Source organism: Bos grunniens, chromosome 7, assembly GCF_055505025.1.
Source record: "Bos grunniens cultivar Pamir isolate PY7600 chromosome 7, Bosgru_T2T1.0, whole genome shotgun sequence".
NCBI classification, from domain to species: domain Eukaryota; kingdom Metazoa; phylum Chordata; class Mammalia; order Artiodactyla; family Bovidae; genus Bos; species Bos grunniens.
In genome coordinates this window covers 57,783,812-57,802,814 of record NC_141171.1, presented here as the reverse complement: position 1 = coordinate 57,802,814, position 19,003 = coordinate 57,783,812, and the positions used below count along the sequence as shown (strand labels likewise).

General features: G+C 43.3%; 1 protein-coding gene across 27 annotated transcripts in view; it reads left to right on the top strand.

Moving 5' to 3' along the window:
- The window catches only part of PPP2R2B (protein phosphatase 2 regulatory subunit Bbeta), a 713,296-nt gene that overhangs the window by 632,096 nt on the left and 62,197 nt on the right, over positions 1-19,003 (top strand). For all 27 annotated transcript variants that reach the window (XM_086412213.1, XM_086412212.1, XM_086412210.1 and 24 more), the window contains one exon: positions 8,064-8,241. In XM_086412213.1, coding sequence (XP_086268339.1) covers positions 8,064-8,241 — 178 coding nt within the window. The remainder of the gene's footprint in view (positions 1-8,063; positions 8,242-19,003) is intronic.

Here is a 19,003-nt window from a genome sequence, read left to right as displayed (position 1 = left end):
ACCAGGATTCAAGGCCAGGTCGACCTGACTCTGAAAACTCTCTAACACCATATAACTTCAAATTTTGTGCTTCTGTACCACCTCGAAGAATTTTGAATAACCACATACCTTCTTGAGCATCTTTCAGTAGGCAGCTAAGCACTTCCATCATAATGTTAAGTACGTAACAGAGGATGTGGCTTCAGAAGTATTTTGAACATAGGCAGTTTAAAATAAAACTGTTATATCACCTTTTTAATGTGTGAAATTTAAACACCATTGTAACTAGATACCCATCAATATCCATTAAAAGAATAAGGAATAAAGTTCTTTAAAAGTCATAACTTTACATTGTTCCTTTTTCTTCTTTAATTTTGTGTTTTCACTGCAACTTCCTCCAAATAAATGTTGAAAACTCTTTTTGATCATTTCTGTAACAAAAATAGGTTTTTCCCTCCCCCTGAATGTATAACTATAAGGCTTTAAAGTTCTCTTCTGGATTTAATTATCTCTAAAATTATTAATGAGACACAATTGACCAAAACAGCACAAAACACAATTCTGATTTTATTAGAATTTCATATTATAAGTTTTGATATTTTAATTTTATTATAATCATTTTTTAATAAATCTTGTTAGAAATTCATATGATAATGAGCTGGATGATGGGATCATTTGTGGGGCTTTGATTAAAGATGTCATCTGTCCCTCCCTGAAGTGTTTTATACCATGGATAACACATCCCGGTAAGATTCAGGATGGGGAAGGTTTATCTTTCTTTTCCAAAGATGAGAATGAGAACCTCGACTGTGGTTATATCCTGACATAATTTGATTTTAGGAAGGAAAGTATATTGTTTGTTGTCGTTCAGTTGCTAAGTTGTTTCTGACTCTTTTTGACCCCATGGCCCGTAGCCCACCAGGTTCCTGTCCATGGGGATTTCCAGGCAAGAATACTGGAGTGGGTCGCCATTTCCTTTTCCAGGGGATCTTCCTGGCCCAGGGACTGAACCCAGGTCTCCTGCATTGGTAGTCGGATTCTTCACCACTAAGTCATGGTTTCCTTTAGAACTATTTCATAAAGTTCTCAGGAAGTCATCACATTCTCCTGTTTGAAGACAGCTCCTCTGCACTGCTTAGCTGGGTAGCTTTGAACCAGGGATATTTATAGCAGGACCCAATGGCTCTCCCATCTTCAAGATGACTCACTCCCTCTTCCTTGACTATGAAGTCTGAGTGCTTTTTAACTGTTGGCTTTATCCCAAACTTACAGTAATTGTCTTTGGAGAATCACAGAAGATACTTCTTGAAGGAAGTCCAGGAAAGGCATGATGGCAAACGTGAAGTGAGGCTGAAATCTGGAACTTTCTACCCTTTCCTCCAGCTTTACCATTTATTGCTTCTAGATGGAATGGTGTAGTCAGCCCAGATGCCACGAGTCCTTAAACCTGTGGTCCCAGAGCACCGGGGTCAGGGCTCCCTGCACCAAGGAAAAGGTAGCCAGCTCCCATCTCTTGCTTGTCTAGATCAAACAAACATGGTTTTAGCTTCCCAAAAGAGCTGGTTATGAAAAGAAGGAGTGGGTAGGGGGTTGTGTATTCTCTGCCCCCACTAAGCTTCATAAGAATACTCTGTGATGACTGTCCAGCATATAGTAAATGGTTAATAAATGTTTTGGGAAGGTTTTATCTGGGGCCAGCATGTGGTCATGACATTGCTATGTGAACTTCCTAACTGATGACACAGAGCCCCCCTACCCCCTGGCCTGAATATATCCTATCTTTCTCAATATAATCTCAGTTATTGGGGAGGGTGGGAAGCATCTGTTGAATATTGACAAGGAAATACAAGCAAACATGGATGTAAGTTGGTAGCAATTTTTTCAAAAGGCCCAGTCATGTCAATTATGTTGATTGTACTTAGTATCCAAGGGTATTCACATTTGTCTGTTGAACTCAGTCAGATTCAACCCAGAGTTACCGAACAGCTGGAATCCGTGCACATCCTTGAACCAATGGACTCCTCTCTCTCTCCCTTCTCCATGGCTCCAACTTTTCTTCTGTTCTTAAGCTCCTCTCCAGCCATCTCTTCTCTCTCAGGCTCTTGCCTTGAATCTTTCAACTTATGGAGGCTCTGGAGGTTGCCATGGTGAGCACAGCTGTGGTTTTTTTCTCTGTCAAGAGCCCTCACCTCTAGCCCCTCCCCGACTGTGCATTTTCACAGATGTCATGTAAAGTGCGGGGCCTCGGGGGCTTCCAGGACTCTGTTCCCCTTTTGCCATGTGTCTCCGAAGGGGCCTTTGTGACCTGCTGACACCCACTTAGGTGCCACAGAAGACTGTGATGCATCACCACCATGGTCACCGAATAAACCAAATGACAGTGACATTCATTTTGTTAGTAAATGGATTTTGAGAGGTGAAAGATGGTCTTGTGTTTCCCAAGAGCAGAGGCAGGAAAGATAATGAGAAAGAGGTGAAGGGAGGAAGACTGAAGATGGGTAGAGAGAAACAGAATGTGGGGAGAAAGAAGGGAGAGAGAGCAACGAGGAAGGGATTTCTTAACAGGAAGGGGTCAGTATTGGGCAGCTAGTGATCTTCCTATCCCCACAATCACACCTGTGACCCAGCCCTGACTTCTGATCTTCCATCTCCTGCCACTGTCCTTCCCTGCTCACTCCTCTCCAGCCACAGAGGCCCTTCCCTGTTCCTTCTATCCTCTGAGCGCTTTCCAACCTCAGGGCCTTTACACTTGCTGTTTGCTCTGCCTGGAGTGCTCTTCTCTAGGGCGCCGCGTGGCTGCTGACCTCCCTACATTCGGCTCTCAGCTCAAATAGCCGCCCCCAAGGGAGGCCTTCCATCCCCACTCCACTCTCATCAGTTCTCCATCCCCTCACCAAGCTCAGGTTTCTCTTCATGTCTGATGTGGAGGAAGACTTTATTTTGCATTTTGAATGAAGACAAAATCACTTCCCCCTCCTATGCCCAGAAACCCACGGGATCACACTCTTCACCTCGTACTTTCCTCCCTCCCGTCTGCACCCTGCACATGCTGGTCTCTCCAACTGAAGCACTGCTCCCTCTCCTCCCCGTCCCCCACTTTCACCTGGTGGATTCCCACAAACCCATCACCTCCCACTCACTCAGCAGTCATCTTTCTGAGGTCTCCCTTGAGCTCCCCAAGCAGATACAAGCCCATTTAGCTGACACTGCCCTGGGCAGTGCCTGCTGACCTCCATTCCAGTCCAGACGCCCTACACTGAAATGTCCGTGTACTCACTTGTCTCTCCCACACACCCCATCGTGCCCCTCCAGGCCCAGAGGACAGAGCGGCCAAGGACTTAGACTCCAGAGTCAAGGAGTTCCAGGCCTGAGTATGAGCTGTGTGACAATACAAATTACTTAAACTCTCTGGTCATTGCCTCATCTGTGCAGCAGAGATCATATTCACTGAGCTAAATCATAGGCTACTGATGAGGGTTCGCTGATGAACTGCTTAAGAGCAGTAAGCTAGGTCAGAGGATGGTGAGTGGAGGGTGTGCCATGTGAGTTGGGGTAGGGGTAGGGACACAGAAGACCTCTCTCAAGGGGTGATCATTGAACAGAGCCCTGAGTGATGTGGGGAAAGGAGCCCCAGGGCACTCTGGGGTTCTCCACATCCCACTAACATCCCAGCTGACATAGATGTCTATAAGCCTTGTGGCAGGCTAGACTCTGAGGCTGCTCTCTTGGTCTGTGAAACTTTATTTGGTGGATACTCTAACACAGTACCGGTTGTCTTGACAACCAGGCTGGGTTGTTTATGCTTTGCAATCATGCTCAGGGCAATGAGCTGAAACTGAATCAGAGTCAGGGAGGAGTATGGGGTGCCTAGGGAGGGACAAGGATTCCAGCAGCACAGTCCTTGGCCGCCTGCGGCCTCCAAGGGCCAAGGCTGGCCCCGTTCTCATTCGCAAGCCTACTGAAGCACCAGCCTTGTCTCGGGGGGTCTCTCCCCATGGCCACTGCCGAGATAGTGCAGAAAAGAGGGTGTGAACCACCAGTTGAAGGTCCTGGCTTGATCCTGGAGTTTGTCAGGTCCTGTGGAGAATAGCTCAGGCACCTGGTATCAGGACAGAGGAAGCAATCGGATGAGTGGCAGAAAGCCGGGTTGTGCTGGCAACCCCCACCGGGCCACCATGGACATGGCACGTCACCGCGGGGGTTCCTGACTTCCTCATCTGCAGAATTCAGGAACTGTCTGTGGTGGTTGGTCTCAAACTTTCCTTATCCATAATTACTTAAGCAAGATGTGAGGATCCTAACATTTTACCAAGAATGATGAAGGTCGTAAGGCCTAGACACCACAGCCTCCCACTGTGCCCCCCAACACACACATATACATGTGACAGCCTTGAAAGAGACTCCAGGGGTCCTTCCAAGATTCAGTGTTTCATGAGTCAGTGTCACATCCATATGGCACAGAGTCCTTCCATACTGTTAGCCTGAACCACATGAAATTACTGAGATGTGACGATTTTTGACTTGCAGAAGTGGCATCTTCATATTTCTTCCCAAGCATTTCTTTTGCAGCAGTGGTTCTCTGGACTCACTCAGGAACTACATTGTTCCAGTTCAGCTCCACTCCTTCCTCTCTCTGTGTGACGTCAGACAGGATTTTCACCTACCCCATAAAATGGCAAACAAGGAATCTTCCTCGTGAGGTCGGCTACTGAGAGGGCTGAAGGGCAGGGGTGCTCTAACTCAGTGACTGCCAGTACAGGAAGCCCTCCCTGATCTTACAGGGAAGACCCAAATGATTGCCCATGGGCTGAACTCAGGGAACCGTATCCCACTCTTCTCCCCTCCTGGCCCCAGAAAGAGCATGTGTCCAGAGCAGATAGGAAACACAGTCCCAACGGGGTTTCCTAACTGGTCATCCTGTCCAGTTGGTAAGCTTGAACCACCTTACCTCCTCCTTCCTCCTTTGACATGGTGCCCCTAGGCAGTGGACAGCCTTAACCTGGGCGTGGGGAGGGTGCTGGAATATCACGAGTGATGTTTGTCGCCTGGCTTATCTGGGCAGAGCGTTAGCGCTCCCTCCCCCAGATACCTACCCAGAGCTTCCCCATTAGTGCTACATCATGGAGTATGTCAGCCTGAATTAGCAGGCAGGCCTGTCACATGAAGCTGAAGCTCTGAGCTGGCAGCTCCCACTTGGTAATGCCTCTTGATCCTAGCTGTCATGTTCCCTCCCCGCGTCGCCACAGCCACAGGAAGCCTGTGCAGACAGTGAGGGTAATGAAGGAGGCCCAGGGAAGAGTTTAGGCAGAGCCACTGGAAGTCCTCACAGATTCCATTGCTTCCCTGGCCCTGGGGAACTTGCTTTCAGTGCCACTACCTCGGGGAGGTGAGTGGGAGTAGGGGAGTACAGAGCTCAAAACTCTGGGTAGGGAATTCCTCTGTGACAAACCTCAAAGCAGAGCATGTATCTATGAAAGCATGTGGAGTAGACACCCTATTCAAATGCCATGAACACCTCCAACCCCAAACTGAGATTTCTAGAGGCAGCTTAACCGCAGAATTCTACCACTACCATTATTACTACCCATAATTCTATCAATTCCATAAATTCTATGGGCCCTGTACTCATGTCCCTTACAGAGCAGTTATCACTTCCTATCATGTATAGTATCTGAGTGTGGTGTGATACAGTGGGAAAAGCACTAGCTTTGCAGTCAGATAGACTCTGTAATCATATTCAGACTATGCCTCCTACAGCTGGGCGATTCTGGGCCACTGACTTAGCTTCTCTGAGCCTGAGTTTTCTCTTTATCATAGTACTTTGTACTACTGCTCTCTGTCTCACAGAGTTGTCAAAAGAATCTCCTAGGTAGGTGTGAAGGATGATTGACACAATCAGTGCCCAATAAATATTGTCTATTTATTGGGAAAGTTTATTTTGTTTGTTTACTTACTGGGAAATTTTGTTTATTTATTGGGAGAGTTTCTAAGGCACTTTTCTTACCCATTACAAAGCCTTAACTCAGACATACCTTTAACTGGTGTTCAGTAGTATCAATATATCACCTTCCTTTTCAAAGTTCTACTTCATTCATCCTCTATAATTTGTTCTCCCCACTACATCAGGAATGATCTCACTGAAACTTTGATCCTTATCATATCAAAATCATTGAAAAATCTTTTGATTTCTTCCCATATCTCTTGGGCTGGTGGGCTACAGTCCATGGGATCACAAAGAGTTGGACACGACTGACTAACACTTTCACTTTTCACTTTCATTTCTCTTAGGGTGGTGGCAAAAATCTCTTTTGGGGCCTGCCTCTTACCTACCCTGTCACTTCATCTCCCACCGTGGTTCTCATCACTCTCTGTCTCAACTACACTGACTAATTGATATTTAATTCTTGCGTTACCCTCACCATAGGACTTTTGCACGTGCTCTTTCTGCTGACTGGAGCATTCTTCCTTCCCCTCCTGGCCTAGTAAATCTCTTCTCATCCTTTAAGTCATCCAATTCATACTTCCTCAGCAAAACCTCTCCAGACCTCCATGACCACGTTAAATCCTTCTTTGTGCTATTTCCTCTCCTTCTGGGTGCTTACTACATTTTATTATGAGATGATTTCGTACCTGCCTTCACCACCTGGGCCAGCCAGATGAAGGCAGGTGTCTGGTTTGGCTCCCCAGTTGAATGTCCCCCCCGCCCCTCTACACCAGGACCTTGTACAGAGCTCAAGAAAATGTTGTTGAAAGGGTGAATAGGAGGTTGAACTGAAGGGCAAATCATCTCAACAGATCCCAACCACCCTTCATGATAAGTAGGGCATAGTGGATATTTCAGATCGTATAACCAGAGCCCAGAAGGGGCAAGATAATTGCGCAAGATCACACAGCCTGTCAGTGAGGAGTGAATCTGTGGTCAGAACCAGCTCTCTTAGTTTTTGCCTTCCCTGGGCCTCTGCTATAGAACCATCATCCACAACAAGGTAAAGGGCTTGTGAAGACTTTGCCTTCCATCCCACTCCTGGTTTTTAGAGGATCCCTGGTTCTTCCTACATCCACATCTCAAGCTTCTCTGATTTCCAGGATATCCAGTGCCACATTTGTATAGGATTCTATGTTTCTTCTCAGTTCTTCATTCAACTTTTTTTTTTTTAAGATTTTTGTGATGTGGACCATTTTTAAAGTCTTTTTTGAATTTGTTACAATATTGCCTCTGTTTTATGTTTTGGTTTTTTGGGGTCACGAGGCATGTGAAATCTTAGCCCCCCAACCAGGGATCGAACCTGTACCCCCTGCATTAGAAGGCGAAGGCTTAATCACTGGACCACCAGGAAAGGCCCTTGTATGCAAAACTATTTAACTGTCTGATTCTTTGACCCATAAGGAGATAACAATTGTTCACTATTCTCATTCATTCAACAAATACTAAGTATCCTTTATATATCAGTAAGATGACCATATAATTTATTGTCCAAATGAGGACAGTTTTGACATGGCAGTGTACACTGCCTTGTTGATATACAGGTTAAACCAAGATCTTCCCAGATAAAACAATGGGTTCCCTATATTTTAATGACTGATTTTGGGCTACTAGAATTGGGTGATTATATGCTTTCCCAAAATTCTTTTAAAAAGATTAAAGATAGAACTAGGACGAGGCCTAGGCTCCCAAAGCCATGAAGACTAAATTTTAATCTCAGTTAAACTAGACATTTCTAAAAATTTCTACAACTTCCTTTTAAAAATAGATTTCATGTTTTAAAAAACAAACAATCTGAAACAACATCTCTGGCAGCTGTTCCCCTGAGAGGAGGCCACTTGAAAAAAATCTTAGAGTCTATAAAGGATGAAATTGCCCATCAGGGCTAAGGGATGGTGACATTTTTAAAAAAGAATGAAACTAAAAGGCACCAAAGGGAATAGAAACAGCATGTAATTGATCAGTCTCTTTCTCTAGCTTAGATCTCCTTTGATGTGATGTGGTTGTGATTTTGTGTGTGATAATGAAGGATATAAACACACACACTCTTTCCTAACGAAGAGCTGTGGTTCTGAAGCAATTTGTTTCTCTTGCATCCCAGGTACCTGTCCTGAGACCCATGGACCTGATGGTGGAGGCCACCCCGCGAAGAGTATTTGCCAACGCGCACACATATCATATCAACTCTATATCAGTCAACAGCGACTATGAAACCTACATGTCAGCTGATGACCTGAGAATTAACCTATGGAACTTTGAAATAACCAATCAGAGTTTTAGTATCCTTTCTTTGGGGCCAATAACCAGTTGGCTTGAATCAAGACTATTCAGGTATGAGCAAGCTTGGGAGGAAATGGAATAGAAAGGGGCAATCCCTATCGAAGACTTAGCACTTGTGGAGAACTCTTCCCTTTTAAATTATATTGGCATCTGTGACACTCTCATCCAAAGTTAGGGAGGTATTGAATTGCAAGTAGTGAACCAGGACTACCTTTGGGTTAGAACACTGAATCACTTCCTTTATGCCGAAGCATTTGTGTGTCATGAATTAGAACTTTATCAGCTCTAAGGCCAGACCCTAGAGTTCAGCGTAAGGCTCCTTCCTCTTGTTGATGGATTCACAAATGGCCTGTATCTACATTATGGACCACAGTTACACAGGAGATGGTTTTCATTGTATTATAATAATGAAAGTAATAGTGGATTTGTTGAATTCCAGGCACTGCGCTGAGAACCTAACATATTGTATCTCATTTTGAAAAGTGCACATATCATAATTGTCCAGCTTGATGAATTTTCACAGGCAGAGGACTCCTGTATAAGTAACAGCTAAATCAGAAAATCAAACTTTATTAGCAATGCTCATGTCCCCATCATACTTCTTCAGTCTCTTCCTGCCAAAAGTATATTTCATATAACAACCCCATGTTGAAATTATTATTATCTTCTGTTTAGGTCAAATTTAGAGAAATCAAGACAACTGCTGAATGAGCAGATGACCCAGCATTCTCATCCTACTATGTTGACCCTATATTTAATATTAAAATCAGTCATTTATTCAGCACCTATCATGTGGTCCATCCCACCACAGACCTGACTCTTCACTTGAATTCCCAATCTTAATGATTTCACCACCCAGGCAGCTGAGTAACTGACGTAAGAGTCAATATTGATCCTTTCTCCCAGTTACCAGCCTGTCCACCCCCCACCCCAATTTGTCCGTGAGCCCTGCCTTTGCTTCCCCTAAAATGTATCTCAAATCAACTCATCTCTCTCCATCTCCACTCCTGCCAGCCCACACTAGTACCAGCCATGGTTCTTTCACCTTTGTGACTGCAATAATCTGCTCTCTGGTTTCTGTTCCTTCTCGCTGTCCTACATGATACATGCCCCACATAATAGAGTGGGCCTTTCAACATGTAATTCATATATCATTCCTCCCAGGACTAAACCACACTGGTAGTTTCCTTTTGAACTTAGCAAAAGGTCCAAGTTCTTAATCTTGGACTGTAAGATTTCACATGATCATGTCCCTGCCTCCTTCTTGCTATCTTGTCATACCACTGTCCTCTAGGTCACTGTTCTTCAGCCACCTAACCTCCTATCTGTTCCTCGGTAATGCTTGTTCTTCCTTCCATTCTCTGCATTTGTTGTTCCCTCTTCCTGGAATACTTTGCCCCTAGAGTCCACAGGGCTGACTTTTTACATTTCATCATATAGACTTCAATCTCCTGTCACCTCCTCACAGGCACTTCCACTAACTCCCAAGTAACCCCCAATAACCTTCCATCCCCATTAACTTCATAACAAGGGTCACTATTTGTAATTGTTTGTTTTTTTTTTAATTTGTGTATTTCGGGTTTCCCTGTCTTTGAATGTGAATTTTATAAGAGAAGGAACTTTGTATGATCCATTCCTGTATCCCAGTACCTAGAATATTCTGACATATAGAAAGTACCATTGGATTGGGCATGTCAAGTTTGAAATACTAGTAGGTCACTAAAGTGGAGATGATCCATTAGATAATTGATAATGAAATAGAATCTGGCAATTTCACCATAAGAGTATATTAATTATAGTAAAGCTCTGAATGTTCTGATATGAAATAGAGTCCATAATGGCTCAAGCATATGAAAGATTATTTCTCTTGTACAGTCTGATATTGCTGATCTCCATCAGCAAGCAGCCTCCCTCAATCAGTGATTCAGAGATTCAGGTTCTTTCCATCTTATGGTTCCCCAGTGTCACCATGCCTTATCTGCATCTGTACAGCAAAAGAGGAAGATGGTGTAGGACCACACAAAGGAGACTCCTATGAGCCAGGTTCTAAGTTAGCATGCATCCCATTAGCTAGAACTCAATCACATGAGCACCTCTAACTGTGAGGCAGGCTGGGAAATGTGGTATAGCTGTTGCACATAAATAAAAAGACCTGGTTTAAGTGCTCAGTCACCAGGTAACCACCACAGAAGGGTTTCCCAAGGCTTTTCAGGGAAGGCAGCTATAAGCCAGTGGTGGGGGTTATGGAGACTGAGAACTGACCATTAAGACCACGATTGACATCTTTTGTTGATCACAGAGCAGATGGGACATATTGTCTGAGCCTAGGAGAATCTGCCCACAGATTTTGCCTGGAAGTGCAGCTGCTAACAGACGAGTGTGGGTGGTGGTTCCCTGTCTGCCTTGACATCTATTCCAAGAGCCAGAAATCTGTTCAGGCTCAGCTGCTGTCACTCTGAGCTTCTGCTGCCCCAGTCTAGGTAACATGTTTTCCGAAGTTTGCCTCTAGGGCTTCAAGAGGGAGCGAAGTTTCTTTAGGCACTTTAGGAGACAGATGCCTTGGGGAGAAAACAAAGGGGAAGTATTAATAGCACAGTTGAGGTTATATTCCGCAGATGTGTGACAGCCTGCCAGATGCTGGCATACAAATGAGCCCATGCCATTCACCCTTAAAACAGCCATATGTAAAATAATCATTGTCATCATGAGAATGATGATAACTGATATCTATATAGTTATTTTCATCCAAACCGCCCTGAGCACTGAGCAGACTATACAAACTGGGACCCTTTAGCTTGTTGTCTCTGAAGTGCAGCCGCCTCTGGGGTAGGAAGCAGCCATCTTTCAAAGCAGCCTTGGAAAAGCACCAACCCCCAGACAGGTCTTCTTAAATCAGATGTTGTTTAGTGTCATTTCCATGGTGCTTCTTATCCACTGAAAGAGGCAGAAGAAACATGGTTCTGGATAGAAAAGTGTGGGATTCCCAAAGTATGGGATGAGTAACCCTGACATGGGAGGCAAGCTGCTTCTAAATACTATATGGATGTTCTTTGTTTTCATAATTGTGTATTTATGACAATGAATATTATAAAACGCAACTGTCATATCCTATGATATCACAGATACTGAAAAATCCATTTAAATTATGTGGTGCATATATGTAACGAAAAGTACTAGTAGCCATTAAGGCAAGTAGTGTTGCAATATGGTTTTTTAAAGTCATAGCTTCCAATGACTAGCATTTGGTGTGACATTGGCATTGTGCTTGAGAACACAGTCTTTGGAGTCCAACAAGCCTCAAGTTCTCACCCAGCTCTACTACTTGCTGGCTGTGTAAGCTTTAACATGGCTCCTAACTTAGCCAAATCCCTACATTACGATCTGTGGAGAAGAGCTCTGTCAAAGAGGATTGTTTGAATTTTGTAAAAGGTGTTTATAAACATGCACATATACTCATACATATGCGTATATATGTGTACATATACGCTTAGGGCAGTACCTTGCTAAGTAAATGATCAGTGAACAGGGACCGCCACAATCATAATTATCTTAATAATTATTTAGTTATATTTATTTTTTGCTGTATTGGGTCTTTGTTGCTGCACTCAGGCTTTCTCTAGTTGTGGCAAGTGGGGATTCTTCCGTTGTGCCACATGGGCTTCTCCTCTTGCAGAGCGTGGGCTCTAGGCACATGGGCCGCAGTAGTTGTGGCTCATGGACTTCTGAGCACTGACTCAGTAGTCATGGAGCATGGGCTTAGTTGCCTTATGGCGTGTGGAATCTTCCCGGACCAAGGATCGAACCTGTGTCCCCTGTTTTGGCAGGTCACGTTCTTAACCACAGGACCACCAGGGAAGTCTACAGTCAAAATTATTGTTGAAAGTAAAAGGAAACTAGAAAAGTTGAGTGGTAGAAGGGTAGACTATATTCTGTTGAATTTATTATCTGGGTCTTCTCAGTTCTAGACACCCCCTTCAGTTCTGCTGTTTGCTGTTCTTTGCAAGATGTTGCTCATTATACCCCAGTTACCAGATATCTGCAAGGTCTCTGAGGTCCAGGCCTCATGTTTAGCACCATACCAGAGGGAGACATTCCTAGCCTTATGGCACCTGGCCTTGTATCCTCTTCCTTCCATCCATAGTCAGCCTGTCCCTGTTTTGTGTAACAGGTTCTAGCATAACATAGTCAGACTTTGGCCTTAAGGGGTTAACTACATCAGGACAATAACAACTCATTTCTAGATTAGTGGTTTTCTAGGGCAAAAGGCAGCCCTGACTTTTCAATAAAGGAGGGATGTTTCTTAATTATGAAAAGTATGATCTACCTAGGATCCTTTGAACTCTGTTCTCAGTTCTAAGAAGGAGTTGACTCTGGGCTCCTACCTAGTCCATTTTTGAACCTATTAAATAAATCCATATCAAGTAAAAGTGATACAGCCCTCCACAACTATATACTGAGACCTAGTTTGTGCTAGGCACTGCATTAAGCCATGGGGATACAAGAATAAAAAGAAACAAATTTTCTGCCTTTAGAATGACATTAATCAAATAATCACACTAATGAATATATAATTACAAACTGAAGTAAATCCTGCAAAGAAAGGAAATATGGTTTGGTGAATGCATTTTTAAAAACCTGATGTAGACTAGGGAATAAAAGAAGGCTCTGCTGAGGAACTTATTGTTGAGTTGAGATTTGTAAGAAGATGAGCGTGAGCTAACTTGGTAAAGATCAGTCCATCGTGTACAAAGGTCCTGTGTAAGAGGGAGCATGATGTGTTGGTGGAACTCAAGGAGGTCCAGAGAGTGAAGTAAAATTGTAAGCAAGGCTGGAAACCTGAGCAAAGGACATACCTTGTGTAACCCCAGTCTCTAGACATGAGACAGAGGATTTCTCTGGGAGAAACCAACTGGATTCCAGGGTGCTCCATCTCTGAATTGGTCTTTATCACCCCTCTGCATCAGCCTCACTTGTCAACTGAGCAGAGGTCCTTTTGGATTTTGGTTCCCTGATCATAACCACAACTTCTGGCTTCTAGTTTCTGTAACTCCCTAGTACCATGGACAGCAGCCTTTCTTTTACCCCAATAGAATTTTTCTGGGCAGGCTTTGAGGGAAGCTAATGGCACCCCACTCCAGTACTCTTGCCTGGAAAATCCCATGGACGGAGGAGCCTGGTGGGCTGCAGTCCATGAGGTCGCTGAGTCAGACACGACTGAGCGACTTCACTTTCACTTTTCACTTTCATGCACTGGAGAAGGAAATGGCAACCCACTCCAGTGTTCTTGCCTGGAGAATCCCAGGGACAGGGGAGCCTGGTGGGCTGCCGTCTGTGGCGTTGCACAGAGTCGGACACAACTGAAGTGACTTAGCAGCAGCATGGGGCTTCCCAAATTTCTCTCCCTTGCTGCTGTTGCGGCTTTATCCCATGGCTTAATGCAGTGCCTAGCACCAACTAGGTGCTCAGTGTATTGTTGCTAAGGACTGTATCTTTACTTTTACTTGATATGGATTTATTTAACAAGTTGCATAATGGACTAGGTAGGAGCCCAGGGTCAGCTCCTTCTTAGTCCTGTCCACAACTGCACATATCAATCTTAGTCTGACATTTAGTGTCAAAGCAGAGCATCCCTTCCCATGACGCATCCAGCACATTGGCATGTGTGTGCCAGAGCAACCCCTTCCTTGCCATATTAAGTGCCACCTTGGTGGATTTTCCCAGGCCTGGTGCCTTGCTTGTGTGGTTGCTGACCCTCTGCGTCTGAAACCAGATCTAGGGCTTTGGGGGACTGAGGATTCCTCTGCCCTTTGAGCCTCATGTTATCAGGAGAAAGGTTGAGAAAGCAACTCTGCAGACTTCTTCTGGGGCTCCTTGAACTTCCTTGGAGTTGTGTCACTTAGTATTTGGGAAGGCAGACTCTGGAGTCAGATTCACTGGATTGAATCCAGCTTCCTCTCCTAAAAGCTGTGAAATTGCAAGTGTTTTAACATTTCTCTGGCCTTCGATTTCCTCATCAGTTAATGGGGATAATAGAAGGTTATTGTGAGGTTTAAATGAGGTAGTCATTAAAGTACTTAGCTGAGTGCCTGGCACAAAGTGAAGACTATAAACAGTAGCTTTTATTGTTGGGGGCATATTTCAAGTCCCCTATTCTTCTTACCCTGGATCCCATTCTTGATGCTTGGATCCCATTCTCGTTGCTTGGATCCCATTCTCTCCTAAGAAAAGCACAGGTTAAATGATCCACAACCCAGGTGGTGCAGTGCTAAAGAATCTGCCTGCCAGTGCAGGAGACATAAGAAATTGGGTTCGATCCCTGGGCTGGGAAAATCCCCTGGAGGAGGAAATGGAAACCCACTCCGGTATTCTTGCCTGAGAACCCCATAGACAGAGGAGCCTGGTGGGCTACAGTCCATGGAGTTGCAAAGAGTTGGACACAACTGAGCAACTGAGCACGCATACATCCAGGCCTGGTATCTTGGCCTGTTGACCTACTGTGAGTTTTCTGCATCATTAAAAAAAAAAAAACAAAAAACCTTGCCTAAAGAAGGCTGCTAAGTCACTAGAATAAATTAAAGTAAAACCCAGAAACATTTAAAGATTTTTATTTTATTGGAATATAGTTGATTTACAGTGTTGTGTTAGCTTCTGCTGTACAGCAAAGTGAATCAGTTATACATATACATGTATCTAGTCTTTTTAGATTCCATTCACATATAGGTAATTACAGAGTGTTGAGTAGAGTTCTCTGTAGATAGCTAATGAGGACTCATCAACATTTACTGGGCACTTTTGGTGTGCACTGGAGATGCCAAGATGAATAAAAAATCCGTCCCTGATATCATGGTCCTTGTCATCTAGAGGGAGGATGAATTCAACCAGAAGCAAAACCAGTAGGAGAGGGTATATGTGGGTGTGTAGCGAGAGACAGACAGATTGGCATATTACAGTGAATTAGCCTGACCAACCCAAAGTCTGTAAGGCCAGCAGTCAGGCACAGAAAGACCACAAGAAGCTGGAACACAGAGGCAGGAACACCACAGGCCACGTTCACATATGGCCATCAAGAGAGAAGTTGTGGTCTCGGCATCTGTTGGGATCTCTTCCTCAAGGAAGACCTAAACCTTGGTTTAAATGCCTTCCAACAGACCAGTTGAGGCCCACCCAGGATAACCTCCCTTATGATTCAATTAAAGTCAACTGACTGGGGCCTTTAACCAGGTCTGCAGAGTCCATTATAACAGCATGTAGATCACTGTTGGACTGAACACTGGGAAAACCTGCGTGTGTACAGAGAGGCTGCTTTCTCTCTTTTGTCCCTCAATTCACCCGAGAGAATGAACCTTGTTACCCCACCACAACCAGAAACATTTTAGAAATGTTGAGCTTCACCAAGTTAGCATTTCACAAAGCTTCCAAAGTGAGCATGTGGACCGAGGGAGACAGACGTGTAACCATACTAGGGAGGATGAGACTGACAGTCTTTTTGGGGTGGGGGAGGGGGTTGCCTCTATGAAGTAGCAGGTGGATTACATCATCTCCTATAGTTTTCTTCCTTTTTTTGTTGATAAATTCACAAGTTCAAAGGCATTTAAAATGAGGGTTAGGTAGTAACTGGCCACAGGATTTGAGATTAAAATCTAGGCCTGTTTGTTGTTTAGTTGCTAAGTCATGTCCAACTCTTTGCAACCCTATGGGTATAACCTGCCAGGCTCCTCTGTCCATGGGATTTCCCAGGCAAGAACACTGGAGTGGGTTGCCATTTTCTTCTCCAGGGCATCTTCCCAACCCAGGGATTGAACATGCCTCTCCTGCATTGGCAGGTGGATTCTTTACCACTGAGTCACCAGTGAAGCTCCAAATCTAGGCCTATCTCACTCTTATATTCGAGGAAAATGCCCTCTATCACAGTATCTTAAGTGTATTCCTAGAGGTATGGTCAAGGTGCTATGGATACATGGGTAGGAAGGATCATGAAAGAAGGGCTAGAACATTTCATACAGAAAGTAACACGTGGATTGGCCTTTGAAGGAAGTATTGAGTATTTTCTAATGGAGAAATTTCAAGCTCTGTGTCACATGAATAGGCAAGGGGCTGTGGTTATGGGACTTTCAAGTACCCCCCACCCACAGTTGTAAAGGACATCTTATCCCATGTCTTTCGCAGCTCAACATGTGTCCAAAAGCACCGCCTAGGGCACCATGTGTCTCTTTGTCAGTCCTCTCACAGTGAGCCTAGCAACTGGCAAAGCCCTCCATGAATATTTGCACATTGGCTTTTTTTAAGCTCTTAAGAGAGGAAGATCCCTCGGAGTCCTCTCTGGAGATTTTCAGTGTGTTGCCATCAAGCAGCAAGTCCTTTCTGCTGACAAGATCTGGATGGCTTGTAATCACTGCTTTCTATCCAAAGATTAAATTCAGACTTTGGAATAAAGATTTCAGATAAACTTTTGCTCCCTAAAACAGAATCCAGCTCTAATATGCCCAGTTTTCAAGGCTATTCTCCACTTTCAGTACTGGCAGACTTGTGCTATCTGAAAAGCCTCGACTGCTTTTGAACTTGGGTGTCTTACCCAGGTAAATCTAGAGTCCAGCCTCCTGCTGGGCTCTGCTACCAGTAGTTGGCTTAGAAAGAAAGGAGAGGGAAAAAATCTTAGTATCAGCAAAATTAGCAGAGATAAAGACAGAAGCATATGAGAAAATCTTCAAAAACTCACAAACCTAATGCATATAAAAGTTATCTTTGGAAAAAAAGACATGTTTTCTTTGAAAGTTTGGATTATTCAATCCACTGCAAAAACATTTAATAAATAACTTATTCTCCACTGTTTTATTTGATCATCAAAATTTCTCAGACTAACAGAGTTAACAGAATGATACCCACTCAAAGACAAAGAAATTGAAATCCTGAGAGAGAGAAAATGACTTTCCCATATCTTGGAGCAAAATAGAGGTGGAAACAAAATGAATTCTAATCTTTTGACCCCACTTGTTACAATTGCAGTATTTATCACAATATTGTCTTCAGCTTTACCCAGAGATGCGGTTCCTGATTTCTCAACTGTCTCATAGATGGTTCTAAGCCAAGGAAACTACTTTACTCACTGTTTGTTTTCTTGATTTAATAATATGGATTCATTGTAGATATTATAAAATGACCTATAATCTCACCACCTAATTTTGTGTATATACAAGGAATTTACATCACAATTTTAATGCTGATTAATTCCACAGTAGGGCTCAGAAAAATAAAGAAAATTTTTTAAATTCTTAATTTATCTAGAAAGTCTTATTCTGTTCAATCTAGGGTCATACACAAACACACACACACACACACACACACACATGTGCACACATACACACTGCCCATTCACACATATGTACTTTCTCTCTTCCCTGTTTTGTCTATTTAACAGTTATTACTACCTAATAAACTATATATTCTATTTATTTATCTAGCTTGTTTAGTAACCATGTTCCCTTCTAGAAAATAGGATCCATGGTTCAGGGGATTTTTTGATCTGCTGTGGTCACAGCTATAGCTCCTGTGCCTGGAATCTATCCCTGGCAGATTCTTTGTGAATATTTATGAAATACATGAAGGAACAAATGGATGAACCCAAGCTAGCATTATTAAAGGATAACATAATACTAACCTTAAATATATAACCCCTGTGATATATAACTATATTTTCTTCCATTCTGTTCTCTCTCTTCTCTCATTCTTTTTATATGGCTATGATCAGACTGTATATATTTTATATCTAACTTACCTCAGCTAAAATTATACATATGCATAATAAGCATTAAAAAAATCTTATCTTTTTCAATCTTAAAATAGTGCAACTTCACTAAAAGAAAATGTAGAAATGAAAAAACTGATAATTGAAAAGAAATTCATAGACCCACCCCAGTAGAACTATCAATGACATTTGGTAGTTTTGCCTTTTAGGCCATCAGTTTCAGAGTATAAATTTTAAATGGCATTATGATCACACTACAGATAGAATTTTTCCTGCAAGTTGTTTAACAGACCTGGCATTTCACTGCATAAACAATTTAATGATATCAACCAGAATTTACTCAATCATTTCCCTGTTTCTGTATATTAAGGTTGTTGTCAGTCTTTCTCCTTTATAATGTTTCTATAGACATTTTTATGGAAAACTTTTCCAAATTTGGGATCAAGGAAATGACTCTTGAATGGTCCCCATCTCCCCTTGAGCATCCTGCCATAACCCTCTTCATCTCCTTACCCCACCGCGGATGTAATTTATGGCCTTGGCTTTTTATTTGTTTGAAGCTGATCCCTTAAGAGGTGACCTCCTAGCGTCTTCAATTATTATTTTAAATGATGCCTTAGGCCATTGCCTGGCACAACAGTGCCCTCACCTTCCCACCTCCTGCCTTCCAAGCGTAGAGCTCAGCTGCCAAACTGGCTGTGCCCCTTCCCGTCCCCAGCACTGCCTCCAGTCCCAGCAGAGAGGCATATTAACCCCTTTTGTTAGCAGAGGTAATTTGCCTGGGCTCAGCATTAATAAGGAATGCCATAAGCAGTTGGGGTCAGGATGAACAGATCTGTCAAGCCCCAGGGTTAATTTAATAGCAATCTGTTGGCTGTCTGCCTTGTATATTAGCCTTGAATCCATTGCTCTGTTTTGCCTTTGCTGTTTAGTTCTTTGGGACAACAGGGAAATAATTTGGATACAGAGCTCTAAAAGATGAGGAAGAGAAAATTGACTGTCAACATGCATCATTCCAT